Source organism: Nannospalax galili, unplaced genomic scaffold (genome assembly GCF_000622305.1).
Source record: "Nannospalax galili isolate Female #2095 unplaced genomic scaffold, S.galili_v1.0 scaffold879, whole genome shotgun sequence".
Taxonomy (NCBI): Eukaryota; Metazoa; Chordata; class Mammalia; order Rodentia; family Spalacidae; genus Nannospalax; species Nannospalax galili.
Genome location: NW_008346261.1, coordinates 470,362 through 487,203, shown reverse-complemented (window position 1 = coordinate 487,203; position 16,842 = coordinate 470,362). Strand labels below are relative to the sequence as shown.

At 38.4% G+C, this 16,842-nt stretch overlaps 1 protein-coding gene across 11 annotated transcripts in view; it reads right to left on the bottom strand.

Annotated features, from left to right (window-relative positions):
- The window catches only part of Bcas3 (BCAS3 microtubule associated cell migration factor), a 602,200-nt gene that overhangs the window by 380,926 nt on the left and 204,432 nt on the right, over positions 1 to 16,842 (bottom strand). For all 11 annotated transcript variants that reach the window (XM_029568114.1, XM_008842646.2, XM_029568116.1 and 8 more), the window contains exon 15: positions 4,424 to 4,688. In XM_029568114.1, coding sequence (XP_029423974.1) covers positions 4,424 to 4,688 — 265 coding nt within the window. The remainder of the gene's footprint in view (positions 1 to 4,423; positions 4,689 to 16,842) is intronic.

Genomic DNA, 16,842 nt, shown 5'->3' with positions numbered 1-16,842 from the left:
TGGGGAAACAGTGGCAGGATGCAGTTTGATGTCAACCTCGGCTACCTATTGAGACCCTATTTCCAAAGAGAGGCAAAGGAAAAAAATGAAAGTTTGGGCTATTAAACAGTGAGTTCCAGGTTAGCCTGAAATACAGAGACCCTGTGAAATGTACACATATGTACAGACACACACACACACAGAGAGAGAGAGAGAGAGAGAGAGAGAGAACTAAAGCAACCCCCACGATGACCTAGCTGTTAACCCAGTCTTTTATGGCTGGACTCTGGCAATGGCAATGTTCTCCTCACTGTTCTTGCTAGGTTTCTGTCTTTGCCTGCCTACAGATTGTGCATTCTCCATAGAAATTTCCACATGGCCCAGCCAAAAGAGTCTTCTCATATCACTCCTATTATCAAAACCCTCCAGAGCATTCTCATCTCACAAGTAAAAGTCAAAGGTGGACATGACCCAGTGTTATTAGTTGAGTGATCAAATCATTAATACACACAGTGGACCCTTGTGCTTGACCACACCAGGCATCCTCCTGTTCTTTCAACACACCTGGTACTTTCTCACTCTCAGCTCAGGACTAGCTGCTGGCTATGGTCTTCTTATCTGCATGATTCACCCCTCACATCCATCAAGTCTTTGCTCAAATATCATCTCAGTGAGACCCTCACATAGGACAATAATTTCAAGTTGCAATTCTGCATTTCCTATTCCCTTCCACCCTTTAGCTTTGTCCATAGTTGCAAGAAAACAGACTTTCCCCTTTTATTCACCACTGTTTTACTGGAGCTCATAACAGTGTCTCAACACACACATTAAAAAAAAAACATTGTCAGTAGTTGAATAAATGATAGATCTTACATGTGTCAAACTGAAAAGTTGCATTACATAGCTCTTCATTTTAGCAAGTTATGATTTAAACCTAAATTTCTTTTCTTGCGAAGTATAATGGCATATATGTATGAAAGTGCCATAATGCAACCCATTACTGTATATGCTAACTTAAAATTTAATTTAGAAAAGTAACAAAAATACATTGCTTTTCTTGGAATAACTTCTAAAGATCTTTAAAGTCTTGATAAGTTAGGGGTCATGACAACAACAAAAAAGGATTGTGCCACATTAGAGGGCAATCCAATGGGAGACACAGGCAGGTCAATAAGCAATTGCCAAAGATGAGTACAATGAAAAGCACACCTAATACACCATAAGAAGGCTGATAAGTGAAGTGATGCCTAGCCAGTTTAATAGGAGCCAAAGTATAACGATGATTTCAAGTGAAGAAACAAGTAACAAGTAGCAAAGTTTCCCTAAGTGAAGGCATGTGGCACACCACAGAGGCCATAGAAATCTTGGTACCACCAGACCAAAAGATGGGATCAGATGGGACATTCTCCACCCTGACAGTCTAACAGCTCAGTGAGACACATGGTTTTCACCATAAAGTCAGCAATTTTTATTATGGTTAACAAAGGGAACGATTGTAATTGTTTTTTGTTTATGTTTTTGTTTTTTATTTTTAAAGGCTGAAGGTAATTGAAACAGATGAGGGAAGAAATATTGATTAGAGATTCATCATCATTTCTGCAGGACAAACTATTCGAAAGTCTGAAAAAGGCTGTGGACTTAGGAGAATAGCTCTTATAAAGGCACTGAATAAAATGGATATGGTACAAAGGAAATCAATTATATAAGTATATTTAAAATAATGTGGTGTTATAGCAATACATTAAATCATATTAAAGTTACATTATTATATAATCATGTGTATTTTCAAAGCAGTGGTAAGCATAAACAGTATCTGAAGGCACAACCATTCAAGAAACATATGTCACATATGCTATGAAAGCAAACACCTGCACTGTCCATCAGCACCTGCTCATATCATCATTGTATGTTTTCCATATTCATAGTGAAAGTTAATGCTCACTTTTGGTTAAAGTGCAATGAATATAAAACAATATATTTTTGCCTTCTTCTGACCTCTGTGGGCACTGCATGACACGGGTACACTTATACACATGCAGGCAATACACTCATACACATAAAATAAAATAACATATTAAAAAATTGAATGTCTACACTAAGGTCCAGGCAACAAGATAGGAAATGAAAGAGATATTTAGAAAGAATATTCTTCAAATAAACAAACATCCTCTGGAAAGCTTAAAAAAATAGATAAAATAATCCTAACCTAAACTGGATTGGCTCCAAAAAGTTAAAAGGAAATATCCCTATATCAACTGTTATTTAACAGTTTCCTTTACTTTGCTAAAACTAGCACAGACAAACAACAGTAACACAGCCAAAACATGATTCATTTTCAAGATGAATCCCTTCCCACTCGAAGGTTTACATTGTTTTTAACCAGCTTCAGACTGTTTACCCACACAAACTGTAAATACATCATTTTTAGAACTAGCCAACAACAATGCCCATTTTGTTTTGACATGTAGAACACAGAAAGAAAATGGAGAGAAATGGCCATCGCTCTGCAGTCTGGGCCTCTAAAAGGAGAGCAAAGGTGGGCTGCTGAGACAATACCGACTTCATAGCAGAAGAAAAGGGCTGCATTTAGATGAATCAGGCAAATAGGCATCTCCGCCAGATACAGAGCAGAGCTGTAGAGGGTTAGCAGTGAAGAATAAATAGTAAGAAACTGTATCTGGAAGAAACATTTTGGAAGATAGAGGTAGTGGCTGACAATGTTGGGTATGTGTTAATGTTTAAATGGGTAATTTAATTTTACATGAATTTCAGACACAGTAGCCATAGTCTCTTGAAATCTTGAAGATATAAAATGGTCACTATCAAAGAAAATACACAACTCTCTAGACAGAGTCTAGAGTCCACATGTTCAGGCATTCCTTAGAGAATGAAACAGCACAACCACTATGGGCTCAACCACCAGGGGTTAAATAACGTGTTAGCCAGGTTTGGTAGAGCCCTCAGAGGCTGAGGCAGGAGGATTGTGAATTCCAGGTTAATGTAAACTATGAAGTAAGACCTTATCTCAAACAAGTATACAACAGAAAGAAAAAAAATGTAAAAGAAAAAAAGATTCACATATGGTATGACTCAGAATTTCCATTCAAAAATGAGTACACATTTAAACTAAGAAACATTAGACATTTTTTCATTGCATCATTAGAATTAATAACCCTGAAACCAGAAACCACACAAATGTACATTAGTAATATCAGACATGCTAAATAAACATCACGTTTGCACCATGAGTGGGTGTACACTTTGAAGCACAGCCTTTGAAAAGCAAGCAGGCCATAAATACGTCAAGACAGTTTCTACATAAACTAAATTAAGGTTCATCTACACAGAACAAGTCTCAAAACAATAAGGGAGGCATGCCTATAATCCTAGCTAAGGTAGGAAGGCCACTGCAATTTCACGGCCAGCCTGGGCTATAGTGGAATGTTGATTCTGTCAAAAATAAATAAATAAATAAAAACCCTGAAAAATAAAACCAACCAAACAAAAAGCAATAGAAATCATTCCCAAACACAAATGAATCATATCAATATGATGTTATAGAAACAAAACATATGAACTCTATGTAAACATATTTACATTAAATGGAAAAATAGTATTTAAGGACTTCTCAGGAGTAAAACCATTTTTAAAAATAAGGAAATACCATAAACGTTAGAACTGTGGTTCAATATTACAAAGAACTGTGCAAAAAGACGACTCTGGTGATGCACCGTTTACGGAGCAGGGTGATGGTACCTATTTGCTCTAAGGTAAATTATTGAGATATAATTTTTGTTTTGCTGTAACATACTGGTGTAAGTCCCAGACAGCTTTATTTTAAAATGAGGTGCAAATGCTGTTGGATCTAAAGTCCATGGCACATGACCAGTCCATTGTATCATTGGATATTTCTTAATGAACTATCGTACTAGCCCAACACAGAAAGAATGTTCTGGAAAACATATGTGGAAATGGGAATTCCATACTCTAATGTTACAAAAACAGACTTAAACTTCGTTGCATAAATGACACCAAATACCCGTAAATGCTTAAAAAAAAAAAAAAAAAAAAAAAAAAAAAAAAAAAAAAGAAAGAAAAAAAAAGAAAAAGGCAAGCAGTTAAGACTATCATGATAAAGACCACCATTATCATTTAGGCTCAGGTTTATTAAATGATTTAATAAGCCAGGCGTCGTGATACACACCTTTAATCCCAGCACTTGGGAGGCAGAGGTGGGGAAATACTGTGAGATTAAGGCCAGCTGGGGCTATAGGGAGACCTGGCCTCAGGGGAGAAAAAAATAAGAATCACTTAAACGTGCTTCAGATCTTGCCACGTTCTGAACAGATTATAGAAAATTTTGTTTTATCCCAAATCACTAAAATTCACATCACAGGGAAAGACAGTTGTGCAGAGCTGTAGAGAGAGAACAAAGTGAGTTTACCATGCAGGGGTGAGCCAGAAGGGCTGCTTGACAGGCCTGGCACCGGACTACAGCGGCCGCCTTGCTTAGACGTCAGTTCTTGTTCAATCTCTTCCAGCCCTGCACTTTTCTGGAAACGGCTCATGCGATTCACTACTCGTGGTGACATGTGTGTACGAACACAAGGCTGGCCACCATAAGGGTTGATGGGGAAGACATGAGATGTGCCCCGGAGGGTACTGACCACCACCCAGCGACAGTCATGGCTGAAACAGATGTCCTGAACCTAGAAAGGAGGAAAGACACAAAAATAGATGAAATCATTCAGGTTTAGATAAGTGTATAAATAAAATAGAAATATGAAAAGAAATAGCTGCCTCATTAAATTTATTTAATAATGGATTACAAGTTTTAAAAAATATTTTATAGGCGAGGAATCACAATCTGTTCAAAGTCATGTGGCAGCCAAGTACAGTGGTGCACACCTTCAGTTCCAGCACTCAGGAGAGGCAGGGTCAGGGGATCTCTGTGAGATCAAGGCCAGCCTGGTCTACATAGCAAGTTCTAGGCCAGCTGGGTAGATTCTGTCTCAAAAGCAACAACAAAAACCCACCATGAAGAGAATCTGAGAAAATTTATAGAGAACTCCATTCCTTGATGCTTAGAAAACAGAAAAAAGGGCCAGATATAGTTCCACCCAATTGACCTACAGAGTTGTGTGAAACACAAAATATATAAAGTTCGGAGCTGGAAAGATGACTCCATTGGTAAAGCACCTGTTGCACAAATGTGGGAACCTGAGTTCAGATCCCCAGAACCCATGTTAAAAAAAGTCAGACATGATCTTATAAGGCTACAACCCTAGTGCTAGAGGGAGCAAGAGGGAGACAGGAGGATTCCCCAGCCAGACTAGCAAGTCAATACCAGATTCAGTGAGAGACCTTGTCTCAAATGATGAGGTGGAGAGAGTAGTGGAAGACACCTGACATCTACTTCTGGCCTCTACAGACAGAGAGAGGGAGAGAGAAAGAGAGAGAGAGAGAGAGAGAGAGAGAGAGAGAGAGAGAGAGTTCATTTTTCTTAAAAAGTTTTCTAATAAGTTTGAAACAGTAAAAATTATATAACATTGTCCAAGTTATTAACCCATTCACTGGTTCGAACATTCATGGCATATCATGCTACATACTACAAATAAAAGTATTTGTGGTTATGGTTTAAAAGAAGACTACATTAGACTCAGTCTCAACAAACAAACAAAACAAAACAAAACAAAACAAAACAAAACAAAAGGAGAGGTTGGAATGTTTTATGTATCAAGATAAGATACTTCATTGCAATCTGGCATGGCCCAGAGATGCACAGAGATGAATTCAGCACTTGGGAACTGAGCCAGGAGGCCTGCTGTGAATTCAAGGCCAGCCTGGTCTACATGACAAGACTCGCTCTCTCTTTCAAACTAAAATAAAAATTTTAACCAATAAATAAAAAAGGAAGAAGACTTTCTTAGAGACAATGCTGATTTGTGCTATCTCTGAAACACAGAACTCACACCTGTGGAGATGAGCTTTTCCCCTGTAATTCATCCTCATGTACAAGGCAAATGAGGATAAATTAAGGGTTGACTTCTCCCTAGCTGTGGGAAATGGACAAGTGGCTTATTCTTTCCGAAACTCTTGCACCACTTTTAAGATGTGGATGCTATACCTGCATCACAGGGTTTTTCTAAGAAATAATTAAAATAATGTGCATGTTCTGTTAGACTGTGCTTTGCAAATTACCCAATAAATAGTGGGTATTAATAGAAACATGGAAAAAAAAAAAGGAAAACATCTTTAGGCTTATCAAGTAATTTATGCTCCAAACACAGTGGAACTGAACCACGTTATCTGAAACCTTTTCCTAAACACATAATCAACATAACTTCCTGCTCTTATGAAAAGAGTTTTGTTTCTTCATTTTAAGAATACTTGTAGAAATGGGGAGGGGGCACAGAAGCCTATAATCCCAGCTCTTGGGAGATGAACCCAGGAGGCTCATAGCCAGAAGCCAGCCTGGGCTACAGATCTTGTCTTTAAAAAATACAAACAAAACACTTGTGATATGTAGTAGTATGCTGCGTTAACAATTTCTATGGAGGCAGGAAGACAGAATTCCTTTAACTGCTTACTTAGAAGTGACTCTGCTCCATGACCTTGAAGACACATTAGTACACATAAATGAGGAGCAAAGAAGAACAGGGAAAGATTAGTGCTATCACCTCATGTGAGCTGCAGCAGGGTTTCTTCAACTTTTTCTACTTGCAACCTCTACTGGTCCCAGAAACTTTTTGTGACCATTGGTATATATGGCACATAAAACCAGTTATAAAAGCAAACATTTACTGATAAAAATTCATTAAGTTGGCTGGGTGCACACCTTTAATCCCAGTACTCAGGAGGCAGAGGCAGGTGGATCTCTATGAGTTCAAGGCCAGCCTGGTCTACATAGTGAGTTCCAGGACAGCTGGGGCTACAGGGAGACCCTGTCTCAAAAAGACGCCCCCCCTCCAAAAAAAATTCATTAAGTCTTACCTAAATATTTGATGCTACAAAATGTACAGCATCTTCAGTGTTTCTACAAACTGATGAATGTGTTTATTTATAATCATCAATGCTGACCACCTGGCTTCATATAAATGCATAGTAGGAAATGGAAGAAGTATGTTTAGGCCCACTACAGAAACTAGAAATTCTGTCCCAATCTCTGAGCAAAATTCATTTAATGATTTTTTTAAAAATGAAATTTAAGTCAGCAACTCAAACAATAATCTTTAAACTTAAATATTCTAAGACACTACAATCCAAACATGTATCAATTTGATACTTCCAACTGGAGAAACAACGGTAGAAAATGACTAAAGGCCTTTGTCTCCACAATTAAACCATTATGCTTCTGTTATAGCAGAAAACTTTGAATACACAGTAAAAACATGGCAATTCACAACACATGATGCTAGTCTCCAATCTGGGCTGAGAAGCTTTAGGAAGCACGTATTGGCACCGCATAGTGTGCGCAGTGCAAAGTATGCACAGGCAAAACTAAGGCCTCAGCGAATTATACAGAGCGACATGGGCGCCTGCTTCCAGAACTACCTCAAACTCATTATGCATTTCATTTTCAATTAACTTTTGCACACTGCATGTTCAGAAACCAAGTGCCAATTTTCTGAGGCACCCTATATTCAGTAACAAGGCCCCACATGGGGTCCTAACCAGTAGTTTCAGAAACTGGGAACTAGAAAAAGTTTAATAATTTAAATAACATTATAGAAGATAAAAATCCATTTATTTATAAAACATAAAATTATATTTATTAATATATCTGAACTGGTTGGGTGGTTTTTCATACATTAAAAATAATATACTGAAATGTATTGACATTCTGAAGATTGCAAGTGTCTCATGTGAATCGGCAATCTACTAATAAAGTCATGCATAATTAGCAGGATTTTGGACTTGAATTTTGAAATGCTATGTCCAATTAACATCTCTGCTTCCTGACTACAGACACAATGTGACAGCCACCATACACTTCTGCCGCCATGACTTTCCCACCATGATGTACTGTATCCTCAAATTGTGAGACAAAATAAGACCTTCTTCTCTTAAGTTGCTTCCTGTCAGGTATTTGGTCACAACAATGAGAAAAGCAACTAATACATGGTGACAACACATGATTATTACAGAAAGCCACATTCATTTGAAAAAAACAGAGATACATATGTAAATCCAACACCCAGAGACAACTATTTCTTCTCATTTAAGAATGCATTTTTCTAAGCATTTCTTAACACATAAATGGGTGTGTATCTACCCATTTATTTGTATAAATATCATACAAAAATATAGAGCAAGATTGTCTCAAAACAAACAAAATAAATGAATTTGAACTACTACTTTACTGAAAACTATGATGCCTCTCTCTTTACTTCTTAGACATACTTCTGCTACCCCAGACTCCAAGAAAGACAGGCAACTGCAGGGAAGCCTAGTAAGCTAGGACTGCTTCCAGGCTCATTTCAGCTCCTGTCAGAACTGCCAGATTTGAACATAACGTGAATGAAAAGTCTGACTGGATGTTCTTGATTCTCTCCACTCACAATACAAGAATGACATAAAAAAGAAAAACTCAAGCAGACAGTCTAGAAATCCTTGTGAGAGACATCAGAGTTTTGACCAAGATGGGCATTAAACATTAGTGCCTAAACATTTATCACTCCTTAAACACTCCCTATTTAATTTATCATATACACAACATTTCATACTTGTTTTTCATTGTAAAGATGTAAAGATGGACTATCAAAAACCAAATAAGCTCTAGAGAGCAAATGTATTTGTTCATTTATATATGGTAGCTGTATTACAGAAATTTTGATTTACACGAATATTTGGTGCAATCTGAGTAATTCATTTTATATATTACATTGATTTAAGAATCAAATTTTAGCACTTGGGAGGCAGAGGCAGATGGATCTCTGTGAGTTCAAGGCCAGCCTGGTCTACATAGTGAGTTCCAGGTTAACCGCTGAGCCATCGCTCCAGCCCTAAGAGAGGTACCCCCCCAAAAAATTTTAGGGGCTAGAGAGATGGCTCAGCAGTTAAGAACACTGGTTCTTGCAGAAGACCTGGGTTCGAATCCCAGCACACACATGGCAACTAACAACTGTCTGTAACTCCAGTTCCAGGGGATCTGACAGCCTCTTCTGTCCTGTGCGGGCATTGCACGACATGGGTGCACTTACCTACACACAGGCAATACATACATTCACATAAAACAAAAATAATAAAAAGCATTTTAAAAAAAGAATCAAGGGGCTGGAGAGATGGCTCAGTGGTTAAGAACACTGACTCTTCTTGCAGAAGACCCGGTTTCGAATCCCAGAACCCACATGGCAGCTAACAACTGTCTGTAACTCCAGTTCCAGGGGATCTGACAGCCTCTTCTGTTCTCTGTGAGCACTGCACAACATGCGTGCACTTACCTACAAGCAGGCAATACATGCATACACATAAAATAAAATATTTTTTAAAAAAGAATCAAATTTTAATCAATCAATATCAATGCAACCAAATAAACCCACATGGTACATAAAAAGTCTAAAGTATTTGCAAGGATGCCCAGCATTTTATAAAAAATTTAACAGCACATACTAAATTCACAAAACAGGTTAAGTTCAAAGTACATGTGAAACAAGAGAATCAGGGTCCCATTATTGCATTCTAGCACCTAAGATGTAGCATCTCAGACACTTGCAACAGTATGCTACTAAATAATCTCAAAGTTCAATTTTTAAAAAATCTGTATTTTTAGAATATGTAGATCAATGACCTTAATATTAATCTAAAAGCAATACTGAGTTAGAAAATAAAATAGCATGGGCTGGAGAGATGGCTCAGAGGTTAAGAACACTGGCTGTTCTTGCAGAAGATCCAGGTTCAAATCCCAGTACCCACATGGCAGCTAACAACTGTCCGTAACTCCAGTTCCAGGGGATCCGACAGCCTCTTCTGTCTTCCTCGGGCATTGCAAAACACAGGTGCAGTTACATACATACAGGCAATACATGCATACACATAAAAATAAATATTTTTTAAAAAGAAAATAGCATGTCTAAAAAGAGTACTCCCTCTAACTTTATACAAAACCATTGAAAGTATGAAAAGGCTATTTTAAAAATAATTAAGGTTATACAGATGATAGCCTAGGGCAGAAGAAAGACAAAAAAAGACTGTCAAGAAGAGGAGGTCATGTACACACATGTTTAACGGTTGACCACTTGGATTATATAACCCACCAGGAGCTAGTCCCTAGAGAAAACTAACCCTCCCTCAGCAGCCATTCATTGCCTGTAGCTCTTCATCTAGAGGTGGGACCCTGTGAAATTTCCCCCATCCACACTGGCATGTCAACTGGTGTTGTCATGCAGGCCTTGTTAGGTTACCATGCTGTAGAGCTTTCATGGGTACAGCTTCCCTATTATGCCTAGAATGCATTATCTAGCAGCAGGTACCCCGTTCCTTCGGAATCCTTTACAATCTTTCTCTCCCCTCTTCCATGATGTTTCCTGACCCTTGGGTGTAGGGGCTGCATTATAGATGTATCAATTGAGGCTAGGCACCACATAGTCACTGATTGTGTTTTGATCATTGTAAAACTTTGTAATAGTCTCCATCTGTTGCAAAAAGAACCTTCTTTGATGAGTGGGGAGAGCTACACTTGTTTGTATGAGAGCATGTATTTAGAATATAGTAAGAACTGACATTGGTCTAAGAAACTGGCAGTAGTAGATTCTTCTCTAGGGTCTGTGACCTCTCCAGCCATGTACACTTGGCTATGTTTACAGCACTACGCATGGATTCCCTCTTACTGAGTGGGCCTTAAGTCCAATTAGACAGCTGTTGATTACCCCAAGAAAAAAGCACCATGACTACATCAATAGAGATATTTTGCTGGGCTAGTCATTGTGGTTCACAGGCTTCACAGCTGGGTAGGACCAATGATTGTTTTTCTCCCTTGGCAGCTTGCATAGCACCTTCTAATACTAAGAGAGCTACATATAAGCATCACTAAATGGACTCAGTACATTATATGCATATGTATATTTATAAATGTATATATGTATATGTAAAAATAATAAAGGACAAGAAAGTGAGAGGGGAGGGAGACATGAGGAGTGGGAGAGGAGAGTGAGAGGGGTAGAAATGATGAAATACAATACTCATGTGAAATTCTCAAAAATATTTAAAATTTATAAAGCAATATCGCTTGTTAAAATAAAAATAGGAGGAAGAATCTGAGTTAGAGAAAGCATTGTATATCCTTTTATTAAACACTGTTTATTTAGCTAATACATAAAAATTGTACATATTAACAGGATATCACAAGATGTCTCTGTACATTTATATACTTATGCAATGCCAAAATCAGATCAAACATTAATCTGTACCTCGGCTGTGTTGATATTACAGAGAACTAATGAGTGGAAAAGTGACCAGCCATTTCCAGCACTCAACTCCCTCACCTAATATGACAGATGCTTAGAGTTTCCTGCCCATCTTCTCCTCTCTTACAACATGCAGTGTTGAAATGCTCTGAGACAAAAGCAGGTCCAGGTTTCAGGATTCTGGGAAATTATCAGTTTCATGGCAACAGATGTTAAAAGTGGGGGCCGGAGAGATGGCTCAGCAGTTAAGAGCACTGACTGCTCTTGCAGAGGACCCGGGTTCAATTCCCAGAACCCACATGGTGGCTATGAACCATCCTTAATTCCAGTTCCAGGGGAATTCTAAGCCCTCTTTTGATCTCCACAGCATTGCATAACACAGGTGCACTCACATACATGTAAGCAATACACTCATACACATAAAATAAAAATATAAATAAAATGTTAAAAAAAAAGAAGTTAATAGTACAGACGCTGCTATTCCTCAACATACCACCTTGAGCATTTATAAAGAAACAAGCTGGGCAAGAGGTACATACCTGTAATGTAAGTACTCTAGGGCTGAGCCAGGAGCTTGGGCTAGAGAGTAAGACCCTGTCTCAAAAACACCCTGTTACCCCAAATTAAGAAGCATTGTTAAGCAACTGCATCAAGACCAGCAACAGACTTCTTAAATTACTATGAAAACAGCCCAAACATTTTTTAAAAAGTCATTGTGTGTGTGTGTGTGTGTTTCTTTCCTATATCCTAAAGTATACCTAATGATTCAACTAACAACTTCACCTTCACCCACTGGGAGGGAAGAAGAGAGGGAATGAGAGAGGGAAGGAAGGAGGAGGGAAACCAAAACAAAGAGGGTACTTGGACAAGAAGTCTCAAAACCAAGACCATACTTTAGATGCCTATGAAAACAGTGGTCAAAACCATGAAAGACAAGGGCCACTAAACAATAACTAATCAGCCAAGGTCTAGCCATCAGATGAGGCTTATATAATGAAAACATATGAAAGTATAAAGTGGTAGATACTTGAGTAAGAATTAAAATACAAATTCTAGAAGTATCTCCAACTGTATGCTTATACAGTATTTATCCTTAAGAATCAGTAAAAACATCTTTTGCCAATAAAGCTATATCTGTGAAAAATTATTACCAGGTTAGTGGAATTGAAGGTTTTCTTTGAGGACAAGATATTTGGAATGTGGGAGGAAAGGAATAATTCACACAAACCTTTTACTTAATCTTCCTGTTCACTCGCCTTCTTGCTTCGCTCTGATAGAAAGATCATTATATGCTACACTCATTTTTACATGTCAAAAAAATTTAATGTGCTAAAAAATAACCAACTATTCTTGCATAGCAGAGAAAGGCTGAAGGCAGAGGAGGACTGGCTGTTTGATGAAACCCTCACCTTTCTGCTCTTCCTTTGTCCTTCTTCAAAGGACGAAGGAAGAATGAAGTTTTCAACCAGGAATGTTGAAATAACCGTACAATTTGTTCTCTCTCAGATATGCATGAAGAGTAGGCAACAAATCCTGCTGTTGGTCAAGAATAAGTTAATATTTATGAAAAGCAAATAGAACAGTACCTGGTGTGTATTAAGTGGTGTAATTAGTAGCCAGTAGTATTCTAGTGAAATAGAGATGTTGCTATATACGCCATATAGTTCAAAACATTCCTCACAACTAAAAGCAGCCATATGAATGAAGTCTCCCTCTTAATAAGCAAGGTTGGATTTCTTTAAATTCACAAGTAAAGATTAGGCTTATACTGAGTTCAATATTGTATAACTGTATTAACTGTGAACCTAGAAATGTGCACCCACTTGTGAAAGAGATGTACTCTTGCTCTGGAGTGTGTTACTGAATATGTTAAAGCTGTAGTGAAATACTTCTTCTAATCATGTAGTTATTAAAAATTTAAAAAATAATGATTAAAAAATAATAATTCTTCAAAGCATAAAAATTTGCTCCTTAGTAATTAGTAGATGTGAAAAACATTACCATTGAAATCTACCTGATGACTTTATATCCATGCTCAGATGCCAAGGAGCTCAGAAAGTAACTGACTGTGACTAGTAATAATCAGATATATAGAGATTAGAAATGCATGTGCAAACATCTTAATGTCAATTGCATTAAAAATGAATTTTTCTGTATGAAAAAAAACTGAATGGAGATTTTAATTCTAATTGTTTTGTCCTGAAGAGTTTTGGCAGAGCTTTAAATAAGGAACTCATTCTTCTCTCAGTTACTTTTTCTGATTCTGTATTTAAGGGAAGATATGCAAAGCAATCAAGGAAAAATTGGGGGTTGTGGGGAGGGGAGTATCAAATAAGCAGTAGGAAAACAGGAAAAGACAGTTCTAAACAGAAAAGACAAAAGATTTTAAGAGCCAGGGCTGGTTCATGAACACAGGGAGGTGGAGACCTCCAGGCCACTGGAGCTTCTCATGTGAGCCTGTGGCAGCAGGGGTGGCAGTCAAGTGTGGGACCCATGTCAGCTCAATGAAACAAGGGCCCAAGGTGGAGGTGAGAAATAGGTGGCAGGCCAGCACTAGATTGAGAACTATTTGAGACTGATTGCTGCTGGATGAGGGAGAGTATGACTTACATACAACCACTGGATGGGGTACTAGACTCCAGTGGATACATTTACGCTGAAGGACATTTGGGTACAAACACCCGAATGAATAGGACTCAGCAAGTATGGCAGAGTGCATAGGGTTCAGTGGGGGGGGGGGGGGGAATAGGGAGAGGCATGGATGGGGGAGGGGAGTCTAGATTTGAGGGGGAAATGTTGCATGAAATTTTAAAAGCATGTCCTTAAACTCCACATTATGAAACAACACACAAGCCAAAGACAAAGTCTCAAGGAGAATGACAGAATGCATAGAAGCGAATGAAAATATGTCAAAACGCGTGGCATGGTGCCAAAGCAGCATGGAGGAATTACACACAGAGTGCTTAACTAGGAAGCCAGAAAGGAGTCAAACAGCCTATGTTGCTACACACAAGGAAGCAGAACAAGAAAAAATGGAAACAGAACCAGTGACAGCAGAAGTAGGTGACAAAGCGCAGAGCAGAAACCCATGACCCTGGTAAGAAAGGAAAACAGACAGAGCAGTAACTACTCAAAAAGTCAAGAAAAGTGATGAGTTCCAAAAACAATGAAGGAAAATAAGAGGAGAATATGCAAAGCATCATTATGAGGATGGGATGAACAAGGTGTGGGCACCACAGGCCCAACAAGGCTTGATGCAGGTAACACAACAATAATCTGAACACCTGCATTTAAGAAAATGTAAAAGCTGGGCTGGAGAGATGGCTCAGAGGTTAAGAACACTGATTGTTCTTGTAGAAGACCAGGGTTCAAATCCCAGCACCCACATGGCAGCTAACAACTGTCTGTAACTCCAGTTCCAGGGGAATCCAAACCCCTCTTCTGACCTCCGTGGCATTCATTGCACAACACGGGTGCACTCACAACATGCAGCCAATACATTCATACACATAAAATAAAAATAATAAAATTGAATGAATGAATGAATGAATAAATAAATAAATAAATAAATAAAATATTTTTAAAAAAGAAAATGCAAAATCTTGGAAAAAATAACAGCAATTCTTCCAAAACTTCAAACTATGAGATTCACTCAAAGTGAAACAGTCCATATGAATGGTCCTGTAGCTCCTTTTTGTTTCAGAAAACAAAACAGTCAAGAAGACTCCACAATTGATTTTCTAGCACAATTACATCCTGACAACGTAAAATGTGAAACTTCTAAAGTCTAGAAAAATATGCAGGAGAAAATCAGGACTGAGGATCAGGCAAATCATTCTTCATCCGAATACCCTAAGAATGATCCATTTGAGAATCTGATAGACTAGGAGGCAGAGAGAGATGCCTTTGAAATTCAGAACCCTTGCTGCTCTTCCGAAGGACCCAGATTCAGTTCCCAGTACCAATGCTGTGTGGTTCACAACTGCCTATAAATCCAGCCCCAGGGGATCTGACCCCTATTCTGGCCTCCTTGTGCATGAGCACACACAAATTAAAAATTAATAAAAATAATCTTTTCAAAAAATCCGATAGCCCAGATCACCTCAAACTAAAAAGGTTTGATCTATGAATTCATTTCAGAAAGAGAAAAGAAAACCACAGGGTAGTGGGGGGAAAAACAGCAAACCACTTACCTTACAAAGTAGTCATATAAAATTACTGTTTTCTAGAGAAAAAAAGTGAGAATTTGTTCTTACTAAAAGTAAAAACTCAGAGCCGGGTGTACACCTTTAATCCCAGCACTTGGGAGGCAGAGGCAGGTGGATCTCTGTGAGTTCAAGGCCAGCCTGGTCTACATAGTAAGTTCCAGGACAGCTGGGGCTACAGGGAGACCCTGTCTCAAAAAGACCGAAAAAAAAAAAAAAAAAGAAAAAGAAAAAACTCAGGCCACCAAAAGATGGCTCAGGGGGTAAAGACAAGTTGTCCTCTGACCGCCACACATGCACACCACATGCATACGCACACACATACCCCCCATTCCCCCGACACACGAATAAATAAATGTAATAAATACTTTAAAAGTAAAAACAAGCCACATGTAGTGGCACACAAATATAATACCACCATTTGGAACATGGAGGCAGGAAGATCAAAAGTTCAAGGTCAGCCTGGTCTAGAAGAAACCCTATCTCAAATATAATAACAACAAATTCACAGTGCATAAGTTCATATAATGCTAAGCATGTAGTTATATTTTTTGACATCTATGCCAGAGAAATGTAAACTTTATTCACATAAAATATTTACAATGTATCAAATCTGCAAAAGAGCCCAGATGCCCTGTAAAAGGCCAATGTCTTAGAAACTGTAGGAGGTAGGACTGGAGACAGAAAGTAACAAGAGGTTCCTTCAGTACACAAACCTGCACATAGGAAAATGGTACATAACTAGATACACGCATTCACACAAATGACTTCAAGTAAACTTGGTGTATCCAAAATAGACTGGTGGATTCTATCAATGTCAACAGACTTGTATTAGCTGATATTATTCTCTGAAGTCGTGAACATCAGGCAGGGAGAATGGGTAAACTGTTTATGGAATCTTTTAATATTACTTTTTACAAGTGCAGGTGAAATTACAATTATTCCAATTAAATGAAAAATGAGTGAGCTGCCATGGACCAGGTTCCTTCGGGAGACTGTTTCACCTTGAATGGAGATGAGGAAGGGGCAGCTAGACACACCAAGGACCCAGGATGAAGCATGGCAGTGATGGGGGTGGGTGAGGGAAGGGAAGTGTTCACAGAAGAAAGGAATGTCCTGTTGCGCCTGGAAAATCAAAAGAGGCAGCAACATGGCACACCTATCATGAATCTGAGGCTGAACCCCAGTTGCCCCTCCCCCCACAAGTTTGACTTCCCACTTCCCAGAGAGGGGATGTCGCCATTGAATTACAG